The 19,668-nt window shown below is 38.4% G+C and overlaps 3 protein-coding genes across 3 annotated transcripts in view; 2 read left to right on the top strand and 1 right to left on the bottom strand.

Annotated features, from left to right (window-relative positions):
• LOC129764523 (vang-like protein 1) overlaps positions 1–12,172 on the top strand; it is a 28,397-nt gene extending 16,225 nt beyond the window's left edge. Inside the window, exon 2 of the mRNA XM_055763697.1 lies at positions 11,979–12,172. The gene's annotated coding sequence lies outside the window, so the exon portion shown is untranslated. The remainder of the gene's footprint in view (positions 1–11,978) is intronic.
• A 186-nt stretch (positions 12,173–12,358) lies between these two features.
• LOC129764524 (aarF domain-containing kinase 1) lies at positions 12,359–14,823 on the top strand. Its single transcript, XM_055763698.1, has 3 exons — positions 12,359–12,567; positions 12,899–14,193; positions 14,252–14,823. Exons 2-3 carry the CDS (start codon positions 12,979–12,981, stop codon positions 14,591–14,593), a joined length of 1,557 nt encoding a protein of 518 aa, XP_055619673.1. The 5' UTR covers positions 12,359–12,567; positions 12,899–12,978; the 3' UTR covers positions 14,594–14,823.
• Positions 14,824–16,594: 1,771 nt separating this feature from the next.
• LOC129767721 (uncharacterized) overlaps positions 16,595–19,668 on the bottom strand; it is a 10,536-nt gene continuing 7,462 nt past the window's right edge. Inside the window, exons 3-6 of the mRNA XM_055768878.1 lie at positions 18,393–19,009; positions 18,053–18,331; positions 17,536–17,988; positions 16,595–17,420 (exon numbers count right to left, since the gene is read on the bottom strand). Coding sequence (XP_055624853.1) covers positions 17,330–17,420; positions 17,536–17,988; positions 18,053–18,331; positions 18,393–19,009 — 1,440 coding nt within the window. The 3' untranslated portion in view covers positions 16,595–17,329. The remainder of the gene's footprint in view (positions 17,421–17,535; positions 17,989–18,052; positions 18,332–18,392; positions 19,010–19,668) is intronic.

Raw genomic sequence — 19,668 nt, 5'->3', positions numbered from 1 at the left:
TGTGTCCCAGATCCTGACTATCAACCAGTGCATACACTCTACAAGTTTTCCCGGAACTCCCTTGAAGAGCTCCGCTTCGAGGCCATCCTTACCAGCTGCTTTGTGGTTCTTTAGCTGATTAATGGCCTCCTTAACTTCACCCATCGTCGGATGTGATACGTCGTCGTTGTTCACTGCACCGATGTAGTCCTCCTCAACGCCCTCTTAGTCTCCTGTCTGTGCGCTGTTCAGGTGTTCATTGTAGTGCTGCCTCCACCTTTTAATCACCTCGCGTTCGTTCGTCGAGATGCCTCCTTCGTTGTTCCTGCTTATTTCGGCCCACGGCAAGAACTTCCGCGATTCTCGAGAACGATGAAGAAGCTCCATCTCCTCACACTCTTTCTCCTCCCGGCGGCCCTTTTTTTCACGAAAGAGATGTGTTTGCTGCCTTCGCTTCAGTCTGTACCGGGGTGTTTTAGATACTATTGAGCCAGGTGAGGAGGAAATTGCTGCCTCTGTCTACTAGACCTTCTTACTATGAGACCCCGCTTTGATGCGCGCAGCAGCTTAAAGGTTCGAAATGCTTCTCGACTGTGCAATAATCGCTCTCTTCCACTTCCACTTGGTACTGCTTTTCAGTTTGCTCAGATAGTCCGATGAGAATTGTTACTAGGCCCACCTGTTGCAACATACAACTTTTCATTGAGGGAGTATTGTTGACACCAAAGATGAGTGGATAATACGACATAGTAACCCTCTAGCAGGACACATAAGCCCTTCTTGTCATACAAGTCTCCCTTACTGGTTTATCGAGTGACTCAGATCACACCTTATTGATTGGAGAGCTTTCATCAAGGTTGGATGTTCTCCTTTCCTTACATGATGTATAGGGTTGGGGAAAAAGAAATGTCGTATTTCTGATCGAAATTTGACGCTTTATTTAACATACTTAAAATTATCCAATTTAAGTCAAATATGCGCCGTTTTGTTCGCAAACTTGTTGCCATTTAGAAGGCAACTTCATTCAATGGTGTTTCTTTGTAACGAAGCTCGACATTTTCAACGCAGTAAAAATTGCACTTGTTGTGCAAAACTCAAATACTTGTTGACAATATTTGGTTGACAGATATCGACACTTCACAATTCAGCAAAAATCAGCTATCGTCGTCGATTATTTATAGCGCCATAAGCCATCTTATGGGAACGAATTTAGTTACACACCCAACTTATAAAGCCAGATTGCACGTCAGTGAGAAAACGCAGAGCGATCAAAATTTCCACAAAATAGATATTGTGGGCCGTGCAATCTTGTTCATATCAGTGCTCTATTTAAACAAGCGCAGTTTCTTTATTCCAAGAAATGTTATACATTGCGTACTCCTCCTCACCGCATTGCATATTCGGCTTTCTTTTGAGATTAATATTTGAGGAAAAGACAATTTGTCTGATATGGTTTCGATGTATGGTATGCTTTTAACCAATTGACACTGTTCGGTTTATTTGATTGCTCTCCAATACACCTCTCCAACATACGATTTTAGCCAAATTCAATTTAAGCCTCACAGTTATTTATACTGATCCGCTTGGAAAATTCAGAGCTTCCAGTGGCAGTTTTTTTAATTACGATTGATAGAAAAGTTGTGAAAGTAATGCATAACAGTGATTGGGTTCACATCGAAGGTGAAACAATCACCAAATCGCCTTCCAATCATTCTCATAATTTTAATAAGGAACTTACAACATTTTTCATAAATTTTCAGTTTTTGTTGAGATAAAAACGAGGTCAAAGTGAGATGAGTTTTCGTTTGCTTGATTGTATCGAGGCAGAATTCATTTTAGTTAACAACATCTCTTCAATCTACACTAGATGAGCTTCTATGCTAATAAGAGAGTTTAGCTTATTTTTTCAATTCGTGTGTGTGTGTGTGTTTGTGTGTGTGTGTGTGTGGGTGTGTGTGTGATTATGGCAGTCCCTATATAAACCCACCTTGTATCCCAGCATCTTGAACACGATGATGTTCCCAACACTGGGTCTTATTACAAGTTTATTCATAGGGAGGGACATAAAAATGGCGAAACATCGATGCGAGTTGCCAAATTTTCGTCAATTATCGATGGAAGCGAAGATTATTCAATGCACGCGCTTCAGTCGAAGATTCGCAGCTGGGGAAATTTAATGCAATCTACTATTACCCGTGCGCAAGCGGAGAGACTTCCCGGTAGCATTAACGAGACTTCAGTTGATTGTTCACGTGCGAAGCGCCTCCGTTCCACAGCCAATATTTGTTTCAATTCGTTACATGAATAGCTCAACATAAAAGCAACGAAAAAAAAGCGTCACATTCAAGACAAAGACTGTAGTAGCATAATTATAAAGAAAATTTACAATAACATTATCAATACATCTTTTTGAAAAGTCTGGTCATTGTAACTACCGAATCTCGCTAATCAAACTGTTTGACATTTGCAACATCACATCTCTCTAGTACTGATAAGTAATAATTTTCGATATAAGAAACAAGCTATTGAAGTTTTTTATATTAGCTGAAAGCTATAAGCGTACAATTATTTTGGAGTCATGTGACTCCAAAATGTGCAGTTCAGACTAGCCAAGCCAAGTAATGCTAATGCAATAACGCACACAGTAGTAAACAAACGATTTTATTTATAGGCAAATGCGCATCCACATAAGCAACGATGCTGTAGGTCCAAAATGACCAGAAAATCCACTCATCAATAACAGCAAGGCATTTCCACATGCATATAACGCGGAAAAGCGTAAACATTGGGATGTTTTGTTATTAGCATAAGTCATCAGAGCAGAGGAATAGTATTTTTAGAATGACGTAATTTTAGAAGAAAAAAAACCAAGACTAGCCGCACTACAAACGTGTTAAACGCTTTGTTGAACGTAATAACAAAGGTGAGGTAAAGCATAAAACAAGCAAAGTGATCTAAGCATAAGACCTTTTTTTGGCTTTAAGAAAATTATCGATATAAGAGCAGTTGAGGTAGCGGGAAAGAGGAAAATAATATTTATCAAAAGCATTTCCCAAGTCGCAAAATAAAAGCGGTTCGGGCTGGTGGTGAGTGGAAATATGCCTCATGGAATAAAAGTGTGCTTCTTTATATTTATAATAAGATGATTGACCAACTTGAACCGTTGGCAACGAATACTCAACAGAGATTCATCTCATGCGTACATATATACTCATACACATACATTAGTGTAAAAGTTTTTAGATGAAATGCGAGCAGAAACCTGTAGATTGTAAGTTTTTCGCCGATGGTTTTTACATAAATTATGCATGGATATTAGGTTATAAGGTGTAAACACAAATATTTAATGCAAACGCTGAAATAAAAATCTAGGTAACATAATCAAATCGTACTGTAAGAGAATGAAAAAATAAATGAAAAACTTTTGAAAGTACATATTATGAACAGAAAATCGTTGTTTTCTTTTAAAATGCCTAATATCTCCTTCTGGGTGTCTTTATAAATGGAAAAAACACAAGGTGAAGAATAATTTGCGCGTGGTTATATGGTGGTCATTGAAGTTCATTGAAGGCAAAGAAGTACCCTGGACAATTAAACTCATTTGAAAGTAATAAATTGCAAGCTTTGTACAATAAAGGCTCATGTTGATCACAATAAAAGCTGATTAAGAAAATGATTAAGCACGATTCAGGTAGCGATTTCTAGGCGCCTACAATTATTGGAATTTAATCGAAAACCAGAAAGAACTGTGTCACATAAACTGAAGCCAAGAAGCAGGCAATTAGTGATCCCCGATAATCGTTCGATAAATCGATTAATCAAATACTTCCTACAGAAAGCGATTATTAATCGATCGAATACTGCGCAACCAATAATCGAAGCGAACGAATAATTTACGTCGATTAATCGATTCAAACCCAGAGAAAAAAAAACGTACGGCCGCTGCAGTTTTATCCTGAAATTCAATCATTATCATTGACGCTTCCTTAAACTCTTAAACGAAACTCAATGCCGTCGCGAATTAAGCTTCGTTCCGTATTTTAGTTGTGTAGGGGAGCGTAAACGATAATAATTGAATTTCAGGCGGAATGAACACTTTTTTTGATTCCAGATGGCTTTTAGCAAATGAGAAATACTAGTCTAATCAATTATTCCTCTCAGTATGACGATTAATCGATTAATCGAATATTTGGAGCGATTAATCGTATCGAATAAGAAACTGATTAAAATCAATTAGCCGATGAACGATCTATTTCAAAAATCGGGTATCACTACAGGCAATTTCGCACAACTAAAATACGGATTGTAAGTCATTAGCATCGTTTTTGCGTCGAATTGTCACTAGTGATGAAAAAAGGATTACGACGTTACAACAACCATGCAATGGATATATGAAACCCAGTCAAAGATAAATGTTTTATTTATCATCTAAATTTATATTATCACCTTTGGAATAGGCCCTTACACTTTTTTTAACGAACAATCCAGTCATCGAAACAATTTTGACACATGAAACTTCGTTTGCATCAAAAAAATTCACACGACATCTTTGTCTAATAGAATTCATAAAAAAAAATCAAGCAACAATGAACGGCGTGCTTTAATAAATGGTTATTTTATGGAAGGCTATGAAAAAAAACTATAAAAGGAACAAAATATAATGAAACAAATTTCCTTAAACCCTACGTTTATTAGTCTTTCTACAAAAATGTTGTGGTGCTATGCCGGGTGGCCTTGCGACAGTTGACCGCATCCTTTATTTACAAATATGCTACATCCCATGAAGAGATTTGAACTTTTTCACAATATTGTTTCGCCAATAAATCCGGTCCATAGTTGCAGTTCTACAACTCCGGGCCGCAAGTATTCTCGTATGCGTCTTCGAATTTCATGATTATTGTTGTTGGCGGTTGTCAACGAACCAAGGTAGACAAACTTCTTGACCACCTTGAGCTCGTCGACGTCGATCACAACACTACTACCAACAAGGATTCTGTTACGATCCACGATTCTTTGCTGTATTCATTCTTAGACGGAGTGATCCCAAGACCAATCAGTCCTACTTCGTGTTTCTGTTTCAGATATACAAGTCCGCTACCGCCGTGTGTGCTCTCCCGGTTATGTCCACGTCATCGACGCATCAATTGTTGAAAAAAAAAATCATCTTCGCTAAACTCAAATGCATAGATTTTCAGGCGTGGTTATATTGAAAACCTATATATCCCAAACGAAAATCAAAATGATAGATCCGGACAACCAGTGAATATGAACAAATGAACTTTTGTTCTTCAATATATTTTGAAGTTTATTTTTTCACACAGCGTCATTTTCGTAAAAGTAATTTACACTGGAACAAAATCATATTCGTTACTCGTGAATATTTATTGATATTAAGACACTGGGCGCAGCAGATAAACTGACTAGACTGACAATGTTGAAGAGCAGACAGGATAGTTCATCGAATAATTTCATGTTCACGAAGATATGGCACGTAGGGACCTGATACTGGCGGCAATTTTGGAGGATCTGCCGCAGTGCAAAAAAGTAACCCATCATCGAGTAATTTGGCATGAACCCGACCTGATAACTTCCCACACATCTGTTTTCTATTGGCGATAGACGGCGAAAGAGGATCTGGGATAGTAGGGGTAGTGGGGGCAAATTGGTCATGGGGGGCAAAGTAGTCACCTGCTTGTCTGGTAGTATAACTATTGAATATAGATGCCGTATTGATAGTCACCTTATGTTTGAAGAATTTAATGACTTTTGAGTCACCCTGTACTTCAGTAGAGCTGTCCCATGGCAAAATACAAATAAAAACAGAAATTGCTCTCTCGATAGCCATTCGGCCGTAGTACTGTGTGCATGGAATCTAAGGAATTTCGCGTGAAATTTAGTTTATTCAATCTGATATATTGGACAAATCATCAGTTTGGACGACCGTTCACATATTCTAGGGGGGATGAAAAGATATTGTGTCTAGTCTCAGCGATTAATTAGCATAGAAATTACTTTGATGTTTGGGGGCAAAGTGGTCATAGGTGAATAACGACTTACAATTTTCTGTTTACTAAAGCTGATATACCGCATCACATTCTGCTCTTGAAGAAGATCCATTTGTGGCTTTGACTCTGGATAAATATACCACTCCAACTAAGCCAAGCCTCATTATGCGGAACGTTATGTGTTTCTTACTACGTTTTTGTATGCATGAGAAAATTTAAATTGAGACTATAGGTGAATAGGCCAAGCTTATTTCATACATGTACCAACTATATCAAATATGATTTGAACGAATTTGGATGAAAAAACGTATAAATCTATCCCATTTAGCTTGATATGTGCGAGTGACCACTTTGCCTCCACTAGGTGACCACTTTACCCCCAAGCAAAAAGAATGTCAGGTTATTCCCCTTTTTTCTAATGATGAAAGGTGTACTATTTTGATTTTTTATAGTAAATCTTGAAGAACAATGAGTTGAACCATAATATTCTTCGAGAAACTGGAATTGAATCGGTATGTGGACGCTGGAAATGGGCATAGGGTGACCACTATGCCCCCACTTCCCCTACTTAGTAGGCAGGATCCTGACTGCACAGTAGTTCTCACTAGTGATCCCCGATTTTTGAAATTAATCGTTCATCCACTAATCGAATACTTTTCAGCAGTTTGTTATTCGATACGATTAATTGCTCCAAATAATCGATTAATCGATTAATCGTCATACTGAGAGAAGTAATTAGTTAGACTAATATATCTCATTTGTTAGAAAGCCATCTGGAATCAAAAAAGTGTTCATTCCGCCTGAAAATTTATTATTATCTTTCACGCACCCCTAAACTCGTGAACGAAGGTCATTTCGCATCGACGGCATGAGCTTCTTTTAGGAGTTTAGGAGAGCGTCAAAGATAATGATTGATTTTCAGAATAAAACTGCTGCGGCCGTACGGTTTTTTTGCTCTGGGTTTGGATCGATTAATCGACGCAAATTATTCGTTCGCTTCGATTATTGGTTATGCAGTATTCGTTCGATTAATATTCGATTTCTATAGGAAGTATTCGATTAATCGATTAATAGAACGATTATCGGGGATCACTAGTTCTCACACGTGAACGTGAACAAACACTTTTTTGTTAATTATTCATCAGTCCATATATAAAACGCGAGGGAAACATCTTGAAACGATAGGAAGAAACAGTTTCTAGTTGAAAAACATGTATAAACACAATTCATATTGATAAAAATGGATTGATTCAATATTTCACTACGATTCTGAATTTCCACCGTGGAATCGAGATGTTGGTGAACTTCACCGACTCCGGTGAACGTGAACGTGAAAACAGTGGTGAAAATAGACGTCAAAATATTTCACCGTTCATGTTCAAGTTCGAGTGTCCCAAGGCATTCTGAAAATTATTTCGCCGTGAAGGCTGGTTTAGAGTTCCCGTGAACGTGAACTTGAACAGGTGGTGGAATAGTACGATCATTTCACGATGAACAACATTGCGAACAAATAATCTTGATGAATAGAATGTTTTCGTTCACGTTCATACTAAAAATTCGCCAGTAAACGTGAAGTAGATAAAAATCGAGCTTCAATAAAGTAGTTCAGATAAAATATACAGTTGTTCACGAAACAACCCGAAGCAACGAAGTTTTTCAACCCGCACAGAGATCTGATTGAATGAAATTGCATCGATATAGAAATTTTCACTGAAAACTCGAGAGTATATTAACATAACCCATAGACGTTCAATATTATTGATCAATAATATTGAATATATTGAAGCCCCTAGACGAACAATTATGGGCACTATTATAGAAATCGAATCGACGATTCGATACAATCACTATCACACCGAGTAACATCGGGAATTATAGAAATCGAGAAAAACAGCTCGATTCGTTACTCTGCTCGAATGTCAGTGGCGGTGCTGGAATATTTTGAAACGATTTTGAAATGTTTCACAAAGCACTATAGAAAGGATACCAAATCTTTTTTGAAACATCTGCTATGAAAATCATAAATATCTATATTTCCAAAAGAGTTAATATGGTTATGCTTTGGAGAGAACTGATATTCCCTCAATGAATGAAGCTTAATAGGCGTAATGCATTCATGGATGTGTAATAAAAACGACATCATGGAATAATTTGCTTTACAAAAAAATAACTATTAGAAAATGATTTTTTTCATGTATTTTCACAACTGCAATCTATGGAATTCCGTAAGTAGTAACACATGAATTCCACTTTTTTCAAAGAATATGATAAAATTTACTTATGAATTTATATGTATCGTAGAAGAAACACTTTTTTCTGCCATTCTGAACCAAGACGCATTGATGATCTCAGTGCATTGAGCACAGAATTCCTCCCACTTTTCCTTAACCGGGATTCTAATTGAACTGCCTCCACAAATACCTCGAGCAATGTTTACATTCACTTTCATTGAAAAACGAAAAAAAATTGCATCTCTGAAATCGAGATATGTTATGTAAAACAGCCTCATCTTTCAAGAAAAATATAAAAAATATAGCGCCCTCTAGTCCAAAGCCATGAATACAATAAAAAACGAATGCAATCGATAATTACGAAAATTCAATATTTTTTAATAAAAAGCTAACTCATTGGCTTCATTTAGATATGTCGATAATCTAAACCGGCTCAGTGGTTCTGATGTTATGAATTTTTGAAAAAAGTCAGTTTTAGGAAAAAGTGCGGCAAAAAATATTTTTTGGACCACCCTCAAATGGAAATGGTCACCCTAACGAAAAAAATTAAAAATACGGGTCAAATGTTTTGCGATAAAGAACAAAACTATCACTTTTCATCGAAATCTGAGAACCACTATATCGGTTTGGCATGGTATGGCTGCATATATGCAAAATATACATATACAAAATATATAATAACTAGCTGTACCCTGCCACGCTTTGCTGTGGCACATTGTGGTTGCATGGTTGAGTTGAATTTTTCATTTTTTTATGTTGTAACAACAATCCTAGTTGTGTTTGGTTGTTTTGTATATTGTATCATAGTTTGAGCTCAATCGGTTCCGTACTTTTCGAGTTTTTAACGCGCACACAAACGAACAGAACATTTTTATATATATAGAGATAGAGATAGAGATAGATGAGGGAAACCGATAAATTTTTAATCACTTCGAAACACAATTTCAGTTCATGATTTTGTCAAACACGTGGAGAAAAGATGTTTCCTTCACATAGAACACATATTCATTACTGAATAGTCGATTTTCATTAGGAGCTCAATTTCAGAAACGCACTCTGGTCATATATAGAATCATTTTTCTTCCAATTTTCCAATTTTTTATGCCGTAACAACACTCCTTTAAGTGGATTGTATGTTGTGTACAATTTTGAGCTCAATCGATTCCGTACTTTTCGAGTTTTTGACGCGTACACAAACGAACAGAATTTTTTTTATATATATAGAAATATACAAAAGACAATCTTACGTGCATCGTTTCCACCGACGTTAGAAAAAAAAACGTCTCCAAAACATTTGATTTTGCTATGTATGTACGTATCGAAATTCGCCAATGTCGAATTTTGCTCCCACATTCAAATCTTAGAGAGTATTAAGCGTTATTCGTAGGTTGTTTATATTCTGTCAGGTTCTGATACCTTGCAATATAAGATGCTTTTTCAGAGATGCAATGGTCTATTATAAAATTGACGGAAAAATGTAGTTCGTTCATTTTATAAGTTTAATTATTTTTGCTTTTGATAACAATACCTGTTGATTATCATAAGAAAAATAACACTCCTGATCATTGGATCTTTTTTGACAGCCGTTTTGATTCAGTCCGCACTACCTAGGTTCAAACTGGGGGCGATTTGTCTGTCCACTCATTTTCAGCCTCTGAAATATGCGCTTGAAGTAAGTTCTGCATTGTAAATTATAACATGATTAATATAAATAATGCTTGATTGAACATTTACCTTGTATAGACTATTATGGCAGCACCGTAGAACAAATACTGATCAAAACAAACGAACATGTGTTGAAAATTGCATATATTTAAGCGTTTCTGAAATGTTCCCCAAAGGAAAATATCAGGGACGCAAATCAAAACAAAATATTTCTCTGAAGATACGCAACAAGCAAACCAAACAACTCGAAAAATTCTGACAATTGCATCGATAGCTATCACTCGTTCGGTGCTATCGATTGCTCGATTTCTATAATAGTAAAATAGAGCTAACGAGCAAAATTCTTATCGCCTCGATTTCTATAATAGGGCCCTATATTGCGCCATAATATTGAACGCCTATGGGCCGCTTTAGTCCAGGCGCAAGTTGAGACGCGTATAGCGCGAGTAACTTGCCGCGATATAGCGCCTGTTTTTGTGGCTAATGAAAACAGATAGAACGGCGCAAATTGGCCAGATGACGCGAGATTGTGGAGCGCTCGTGAGACACGACTCGCGTGACGCTGTGGCTGAACCACAGTTTCTCGTGCTGGTCGTACCGGTCGGGTGATTGTGCTAGTAAATAAATATATCGCGCAAATCTGTGTGAATCAGACATTGTATGCGAGTGGCACGTTATTTACACCAAACTGCGACTGAATATGCGCTCCACCACGCTACGTTTGTGGCACGTATGAGTCGTGTTGGTGGTCTCGTGTTCGTTTACGAGCGCTATACGCTTCTCAATTTGCGCCTTACCTTACAGTTCACGGCGAAATAATTTTCAGAATGCCTAGGGGCATTCGAATGTGAACATGAACGGGGAAATATTTTGACTTCTATATTCTTCACTGTTTCCACGTTCACGTTCATAGAAGTCGGTGAACTAAATGTGAATTGATATTTTATATAATTTTTCAAAGTGATCGTGTTTTCAGTATTCGTTCAATATTTCTATGCGATAAGACTAGATCTACAGTAAAACCTGTTTTTGTGCGATTTTTTTTGTGCGGTTTTTTTTTTGTTCGATTTTTTTTCTGTGCGGTATATGAAAAGAACAATATTTGACGAAGTTATCGTCCATTTAGTTTTTTTCGATGCGTTTCAGAGCGAAAAAAGCATATTTGCGTCTCAATTATCCACTTCGGAAATCATTCCCCTCCTCCCATCAAATGCACTAAATTTTTCTAAGTTTTTGCATGACATGATATCTACCAGCATCACTTTTCGGCATGCAACTAAAAGTACAGAACAGCCACGCGCAACCGGAGAGGCAAACTGTCTCACCGCACATGGTTTTTTAAAGCTACTGGTGAAGTTTCGCACGATTTTTTTGTGCGGTCCCTATCCCCCGCACAAAAAAAAGGTTTGCCTGTATAAAACTAGAATCCAGTTGTTTCGCAAGCGCGACATTTTTTAAGGAACAATAGTTTATTGGCTTTAATTTGATATATTGATCATATGAATCGGTTCAGTAGTTCAAAAGTTATAATTTTTTGGAAAAAATGTTTTTTTTGAAAAAAAACGAAAAAAATGATTTTTTGGACTATCGGTTAACTTTGAAAAATTATAACTCAAAACAGAAAGAAATTGCCTATCTGATTTTAGGATATGTTATGTAAAAAATTCTCAGCTTTCAAGAAAAAATATAAAAAATGTAGCACCCTTGGTTCCGAGACCATGAAAAGTACAAAAAACAAATACAGTCAGTATTAACAAAAACAAAATTCAAATTTTCTGCAACTAGAGTATTTTTTCAAAAAAGATCAGCTTATTGTCTTAAAGTTATTTTTTGAAAAAAATGGGAAAAAAATATAAAAATATAAAATGGAAATGGGCACCCCAACGAAAAAATTAAAACTGGTCTAATATTTTGCAATAAGGAACAAAACTACCACTTTTCACGAAAATCTGATGACCACTATATAGGTTTGGCATGGAATGACTCACTTTTTCTGTCCACGTGGTATGTGGACAGCCCCTTAGTTTCCTTTCATCACACAAGGGAAGCTATTTTCTCGAATGCCTGGGAAACAGACTGGAAAGAATGACTATTTTAGGTGAAGAACGAATAGAAAATGGAGCTCATGGACCTTAATGGATTCGAATTAAGAATAGTGAATAATTATCCGAACAGAGAATGATGTTCCGTCTGGGCATAGCTCTACAGTGCGATAGGTTCAATTATCAACAGAATGGTGACCATTCAGACCAAATCCCAACAATGGTTCGAACGATATCCGCAATGTATTCTCTTACCCGGGAACACTGTTTTTTTTTCGCTCGTCCCAAAAAGAAAACCTTACAAAGTTTCTTGCATCTGTCGCGAGACGACCTACGCACGACGTACCCATGGTATTTGAAGAAGACACGAGTCGTCATCATTTTCTTTTCTGTTTACGTTCGTATTTTTTGTATTTTTTTTTCTTTTCCTATATCAACGCAACCAGTGATAGCATAGCAGTATTACCTGCGTACGTTATGTTCATTCTCATATAGTTAACCCGATGGTGTGTGGTGAAATTTCTCCTTTCCATGAGCGCGATATGACGTAGGTAAAGGATAGTGTCATCGGAAGAAGAAAGTGCCCAACAGTTGAAGGTTTTGTTGAAATAAGACATACCATTCGGCAATTCGTGGCTACTTTACGTAAGTGTCTCTCATGGTAATATATGTTTTGGTTGTTTGTGTTTCATTCATTTCATCAGTAAAAATCCTGTTTTCGTGAATTGATATTCGCATTTGTGAAGAGAGACGGGAAATTTGCATGCATTCATCAATAAAAAAATTCGCATGACGACAGGTGCATATAAGAATCAAAATTTTGTTTCATACATTTTGTCACCGCTTTTCGTCGCACGTGTTTTTATACGCAAAACTGAAGAATGCGATAAAATGTGTGTCGTTATTTATAAGTACATCATACTTTCTGTTAATTTGCATAATATCTGAATTAAATACTCATTGCTTTTCATTTCAGCACGTATTTCCAATGTTAGTCTCATCAACAAGCTTAACGAACATTGTACAGACCTGCTAACAGTTATCGCATTCACGAAAATGTGGCCATTGAAACGGGTGCTAAAATACGGATTTGTGGGAGGTTCGCTATTAGGGACAGCTGTTAGTTTGCACGCGAACGACTATGACCTCAACTCGATCGGTATCGTTCGATTGGGTCGGGCAGGCGTGACCGTATTCAACATAGCCACCGTGTATAGGAACAATTTGTACAAACGTGAATGGCCCGATAAAAATGATCCCGAATATCGCAAATTGAAGAGCGCAACGCATTTGCAGGCCGCGGAGAAACTGTTGGAACTGTGCCGGACGAATAGGGGTGTATATATAAAGGTGGGGCAGCACATCGGAGCGCTGGAATATTTGCTCCCACACGAGTATGTCAGCACGATGAAGATTTTGCACAGTAATGCACCCCAGAACCCGATCGAAGACCTCTACAAGGTGATACGCCAGGATTTGAAGGTGAACCCAGATGATATCTTCTCATCGTTCGACCCCGAACCGTTGGGAACGGCATCACTGGCCCAGGTGCATAGGGCAACACTGAAGGATGGCACTGAGGTCGCCGTCAAGGTGCAGCATCCTTACGTGCGAGGAAACTCTAGGGTGGATACTAAAACCATGGAAGTCATGGTGAAGCTTGTTTCGTGGGCCTTCCCGGATTTCAAGTTTCAGTGGCTGGTGAACGAAACGAAGCGCAACTTGCCAATTGAGATGGATTTTGAACATGAGGGTCACAATGCGGAAAAAGTAGCCGCGATGTTCAAGGAGTATCGATGGTTGAAGATTCCCAAGATATACTGGGAATATAGCACCTCTCGGGTGCTGACGATGGAATTCGTGAAAGGTGGCCAAGTCAACGATTTGGAGTATATCCAGAAAGAGAAGCTGGATCCGTACGATATAGCCAACAAGATAGGGCAGCTGTATGCGAACATGATTTTTCTGAAAGGTTTTGTCCACAGTGATCCACATCCGGGCAATATTCTCGTTAGGAAAAGCGATAAAGGTGACACGGAAGTGATACTGCTCGATCACGGATTGTACGCCGATTTGACGGAGAAGTTTCGATACGAGTATTCCAAACTATGGCTCAGCATTCTAAAGGTAGATCAGCACGGTATGAGGAAGCATGCGCACGCCCTTGGTGTCGAGGGTCGCATGTGGGGATTGTTTGCATGCATGGTTACCGGAAGACCGTGGAATTCGGTTGTAAGTGGGATTGACAGGGTCAAACAGGACGACACCGAGGTAAGATTTGCTCTCACTTCGAGATGTGATGAAAGCTCATAATGGTCTTCATTCTCAGAAAGAGTTGATGCAGAAGGAAGGAAAAATGGTCATACCGCACATCTCGGAAGTTTTGGAGAAAGTTGACCGACAGATGTTGCTGGTGCTGAAGACGAACGATCTCATTCGAGGCATCGAGACTACCCTGAAAACCCAAAATCGTATGACAGCCTTCTGGGTGATGAGCAAGTGCTGCATCAAAAGTGTTGGCAATCAGGAATATCTGGAAGCAACCGACCCCTGGCGCAAACTCTCGACCTGTTTGCGAGAGAATTGGGCGATTTTGAAATTGAACTTATACTACCTTTACCGAGGGCTGGTGAGTTTGTATTTCTTGTCCGCATTGAAGATGATTTTCTAGCCAGATGAAGTGTTAACGGAAGTAAAAATTGCGAATCTTCAATGTTACGGGTGTTCGAGTGAGTAAGCGTTACGATTAGAGCGGTCTGATGCTTCGTACTCTAGTAGATTTCCGACATAAAGTTAGAGTTGATGTGAATATTTTTGTTATAAAAAAGTATGTATAACACACTGGGATGATGTTACTGTGTATTTATTTGTCCAAGAGAAATTCAAAAACTTTTTATTTCATCTCATTCGTTCCACCTTATGGCGGTTTATGAAATATCCAACCAGTCGTTTATCTTTAATTACTGATTTTTCTTTCAGTTTTTTTCAATCATTCGTTTATTTTTAAAGGTTCATTTACATAACGAGATGCGAAGTGCAGTTTGTTAATTTCTGGAAAAAACACAACTGGACGTTTCAGAAGAGGCGTTCTTTTCTGATCACAGACACATTATTTTTGAATGGTATTGTGGCTTTACAGTACAGAGAGAATAGCGTGATTTAAAAAAAACAAACAGGGAACTATTACTTGAACTGTGGAGGCGATCTGACGTAGTGGTAACATCCATACCTCTCACGCAGAGATCACGATTTCAATTCTCACTCCCGACATTCTTCCAAAAATGGAAGTAAAAGTGACGAACCAGCCGAAATGTGTTGAAAGTCACTATAATAGAGAAAAAAATATATATTACTTGAATTCGAGTAAAAAATTCCTATTCCTAATAATAAGGTCGATTCAATAACTAGAATCAATTTCAGAGGAATCAAACAATACAGTAGTCTCTGTCTATCACAGTAGTTGTTCATCAAAAAGAGTTTGCTTCGACAAGAATCGTATCTTGGCGAAACAAAGGCTAGAGAGGCTTTGCAAAACAGCGTGAAAACTGTTCAACAGAGCTAAAAATACTTCGGATTGATTTTAATACAGGAGATCCCTAACCGAATATTGCAGAGGACTGAGACGATCTATACGAAAATCCTGGGTAAATAACTGCGAAACCATTGAAAGTACTCCAATCGTTGCAAGACTAAGAAAAAACTCTGGCAAGAACGACGGTTCGTTCCCTCAGAAGTATTCGACTCACTTCCCGGGATCTACATCTGTTCATTCTGATACTAGGCCTAGTTATCCGGTGAGATCCTTTCAACCATACAAATCCGCAGATGCAGATGGGATTTTTCAGCCCCGATTCAAAAAAGGAATCATAGCTAATTTCAACACTAATCGAGATTTTTAGGGCATGTCTGACACTGGAGCACATTTCTTCCACATGGAGACTCGTTGAAGTTGTCTTCATTCCAAAAGCTGGAAAACGTGATAAATATATCATCAATACTGTTGAAAACTTTGGAGAAAGTGTTATATGAATACTTAAAGTCATCATTCGTGTCCAAATGCCCATTATCTAAATACCAGTTTTCCTACTAATCAGTAAGCAATTAATTACATGATTTAGATATATGAATGTTTGTAAGCGTTATAATCCAGAGAAGATCTCAATACGTACAAAATAATCATATAAAAGATCTGAATACGTACCAAATATAAGTCAGCTCAAATTAGGGGCGCATTGACACCAATAAAAAGATGTATTTTAGAAGCCTTTAAAACATGTGAATCACCCTTCTAATCTCGAGTCCACCGCGAGTAATCGGTTTCCCACATTACTAACCATAGATTTAAGAAAATTGTTCATATATATAGTTTTAAAAATATATTTAAGATTTCGGCTCCTTTAAACTTATGTAACTGAGCCTGTAAAAATAAACGAATTTATAAAAAAAACATGTGAATCCGTGAAAAAAAAAATTCAATAAAATTGCTGTAAATCATGAAAAAGACAATTTTATTAATATGTTTTTGAACATTTAAATGTCTGATTTGACACGGTGTACTGAATTAGAGCATTCAAAAAGTGGATAAACCAAGATCATATTTTCAACTGGACAAAGACCAACATCATGATGAGGAATTTCGAATATTAGAACAAAAAACATCGGTATGCCATTTTTTAACATTTTATTTCATTCATTTTCTTCGTTTTTTCATCAATAACATTTAAAATATACAGGAAACCATCACTAACATCCGTTTTCTTCACATGCTAATGAAATAGCAAGCATTTTTTTTCCTTTTAAACCAAAAATTGTGAATAGCCAACCTTAAATAACAGACCTAATTTTTTTTCAATAATCTACGCTAAGGTTACGTTATGGGAAATAATAAATTGCATAAAGAACGAAAATGAAAAAAAAAACTATATGGCAAACTGAAATCACTGAAATCTATAACTAATAATTCTCCGCAAAGTCGCTCGCCGTTGTTCCCGTTTATACGATTGTTTACATTTTTCTTCATATACCCACTACTCTCGTCGGTTCGAGGAACTTTACTCTTCGTCCCATCGATTGATTTCACTCAGGTTCACCTTTACTGTACATGCTCTTTTCGCACACTTATTCCGTTCAATTTGCACTACGTTATTTTTTTTTAAGTTTAAATTTGTACCCCCAAAAAGCCACTTTTCTTTCGCATTCTTTTTTCACCAGTGGGATTGTGTGTTTGACGTGAGAGAGAGAGACGTGTTTCAAAGTGACGAAAACAATAAGAAGGATACAAGGACGGGGACAAGAGCAATGAGTGTACGGGGGAATGGGAAATGTGGTTGCGGATTAGTGAAAATTTAGTAACTTGTTATGCATATGGGTGTTCTGAAAGATCGGGAAATGTTTCACACATATGCTGCTACTGAAAATGTTCGAATTTACACTCCCGATCAACGCACTGTCCTCGCATTTGGTATGGACAAATGATACCGTCCGGAACTTTTTGTGCACTGGAAGAAGAAAGAAAGATTGTCGGGGGGAAAACGGAGGTAGTTCTCGTATCGTAAGACTCGCTTTTTGTGATTGTTACAAAAGCGTCATGAGTGGAAATCTGTTGGAACTAACCTTTGGTTTTTGAGCGATGCCAGAGGTGATTGGTATTTACCGAAAGGTAAACGACCTTCACAGGACAGCACTGCTGGAGCCTCTTGTGCTGCGACAGCCGACGAATTATGCTCTTGGGAGTCTACGGGGCTGGCGCTACGAGAAGCAGGTGCACTTTTAGCGAGAGGCTTACTCTCTTTCTCGACATTTGTACTTTGCATATCTAAAGCCACTGGTTCATTCGATCGTTCGGTTTGTATTGATGATTGATCTACTGATTGTGAAACACTGACTTCAGATACCACCAGTGGGTTTTCGCTAGCCCGCTGGTGTAACAGTTCCCGTTGCCTCTGTCGCTGTTCATCTGTTTTCCGTTTAAACTCCTCCAGTGATAGTTTGGTCATATTCTTCAATCGCTTCGTTTCGCTTGTGAGTACCTTCAACTGCTTGCGTATGCCATCGTTTGCAGGAACACTGAAAATGGTGGGACACATTCATGGGATTGCAATTGTCGCACTTTAAAAGATAGCATACTCACTCGTAAGATGGTCCTTTGACTTGACGGCCGATGGCTAAGCACATTTTACTTAGCTCTATTGACCTCTTCCGGCTGGTCATCACTTTGTTGTGTGACTCATGCAAGGCCGGAAATAGTCTACCGAGTTTCTGTTTCAACAGTGACAGCGCTCGTTCATACACGGATAACTTCTCTTTCAGAAAGTCAATTTTGTTTTCCAAACCGTATTGTTTCTCCCGTTCGTGCTGAGCGTTTTCTACATTAACAATCAGATCCTGCAGCTCTCTGCCAAACTTTTGGCTAGAAAATGTGACATTTTGTAGTTTACAACGGGGGGAGAGGAGAAGGAAACAGTGTTTACCTGTGCCTTTCGAAGTGTTTTTCTACGGTCGCAAGCACCCGCGCGCGTTCCTCCTCCCTGATGGACTTTATTCGTTTTAACGTGTTCTGTAGCGACATTTTTTCCAGGTTGTCTAGACCAAGAGTATCATCATCTTTGGGTTTCATTCTGTCTAATGTCTCAGTCTGATTGGAATTGGCTTCAACCATCGGTGGGTTCGTACTAGGCTGTTTCGCATCGTGATTGACATCGCTTGGTGTCACATTTCCGGTGGTTATAGAGCTAACTCCCGCTACCACAGTATTATTTATGAGAACTCGTCTAACAAGCGTATCAGAGTCACGTCTTGTCGACAGCACCGTCTGATTGCTTTGCGATAGTGGTGCTGCCATAGACGAGGAATTACATTTGTCTATCACGTCCCGTCCATCACGGTTGACGGTTACAACAAGAGTATCGCTATTTCTGTCCACCACCGCATCCGTGTTCACAAAGGTTCTCGTCAGGAGAGGACGACTACTTTGGCTGCGTCTGCTTTGGGCTGCGATTCGGGCCTGTTTTTGCTTCTCCAGCTGAGCCATCCGTGCTAGCAATACTTTGTACTCCATCTGGGCGGACTTTGGCAGATGACGGACGGCCTGTGGAGATACAAGCAGATTGCTGGTCGTGTCGAACTGGCTGACCGAACATGGGTCAAGCCACTTTGAAATGCAAGAGTTCCCATCAAATATGGGGAAAGAGTTTCTCGATGGCAAGCGGGGAAACTTGCGAACTATCGCTTTCTCCGGCATTTCTGATTATTTAGTTTCAAGATGTGAAGTTCACTATATTCATGCAATTTCAGGGGTTTTCTCGTTTTGTGAGATATTTCATTTATATCTTATCTTATACATTTTCATAAAACAATACTTCTGGCAACGTTTTGTATTGACCGTTTAAAAAACCGATCGGAACAGAAAACAACGGAGCCCACATCTCCATTATTCAGCCCTTGTAGCGCTAAACCGACTACACATCATCACCAGCCTTTTCCAAGGCTAAAATTGTCCAAAAATTTCGATTTCTAAATATTCAATGCTCAAGGCCTGAGGCGGATCAACAATAAACTTTCATGTCTTAAGGCGGAATTCGACCTATTCAACATGATACATGCTACAAGTTAAATGTAAATAACAAAGTCACTCGCCGGGCAGAAATTTGAGTCAAATGAGGAGGTCATCGCCGCCACGGAGGCCTACTTTGCGGACCTCGAGAAAATGTATTTTTCAGATGGATTAAAGAAGTTGGAGCATCACTG

Source organism: Toxorhynchites rutilus, chromosome 2, assembly GCF_029784135.1.
Source record: "Toxorhynchites rutilus septentrionalis strain SRP chromosome 2, ASM2978413v1, whole genome shotgun sequence".
Taxonomy (NCBI): domain Eukaryota; kingdom Metazoa; phylum Arthropoda; class Insecta; order Diptera; family Culicidae; genus Toxorhynchites; species Toxorhynchites rutilus.
This window is presented reverse-complemented; position numbering and strand designations above follow the sequence as displayed.

Bases quoted from the DNA above. Each gene is read 5' to 3' on its own strand.
- LOC129764524 (XM_055763698.1), top strand. From the start codon at position 12,979: ATGTGGCCATTGAAACGGGTGCTAAAATACGGATTTGTGGGAGGTTCG. The intron at 14,194-14,251 runs GTAAGATTTGCT...CTTCATTCTCAG, and splicing joins TCAAACAGGACGACACCGAG to AAAGAGTTGATGCAGAAGGA.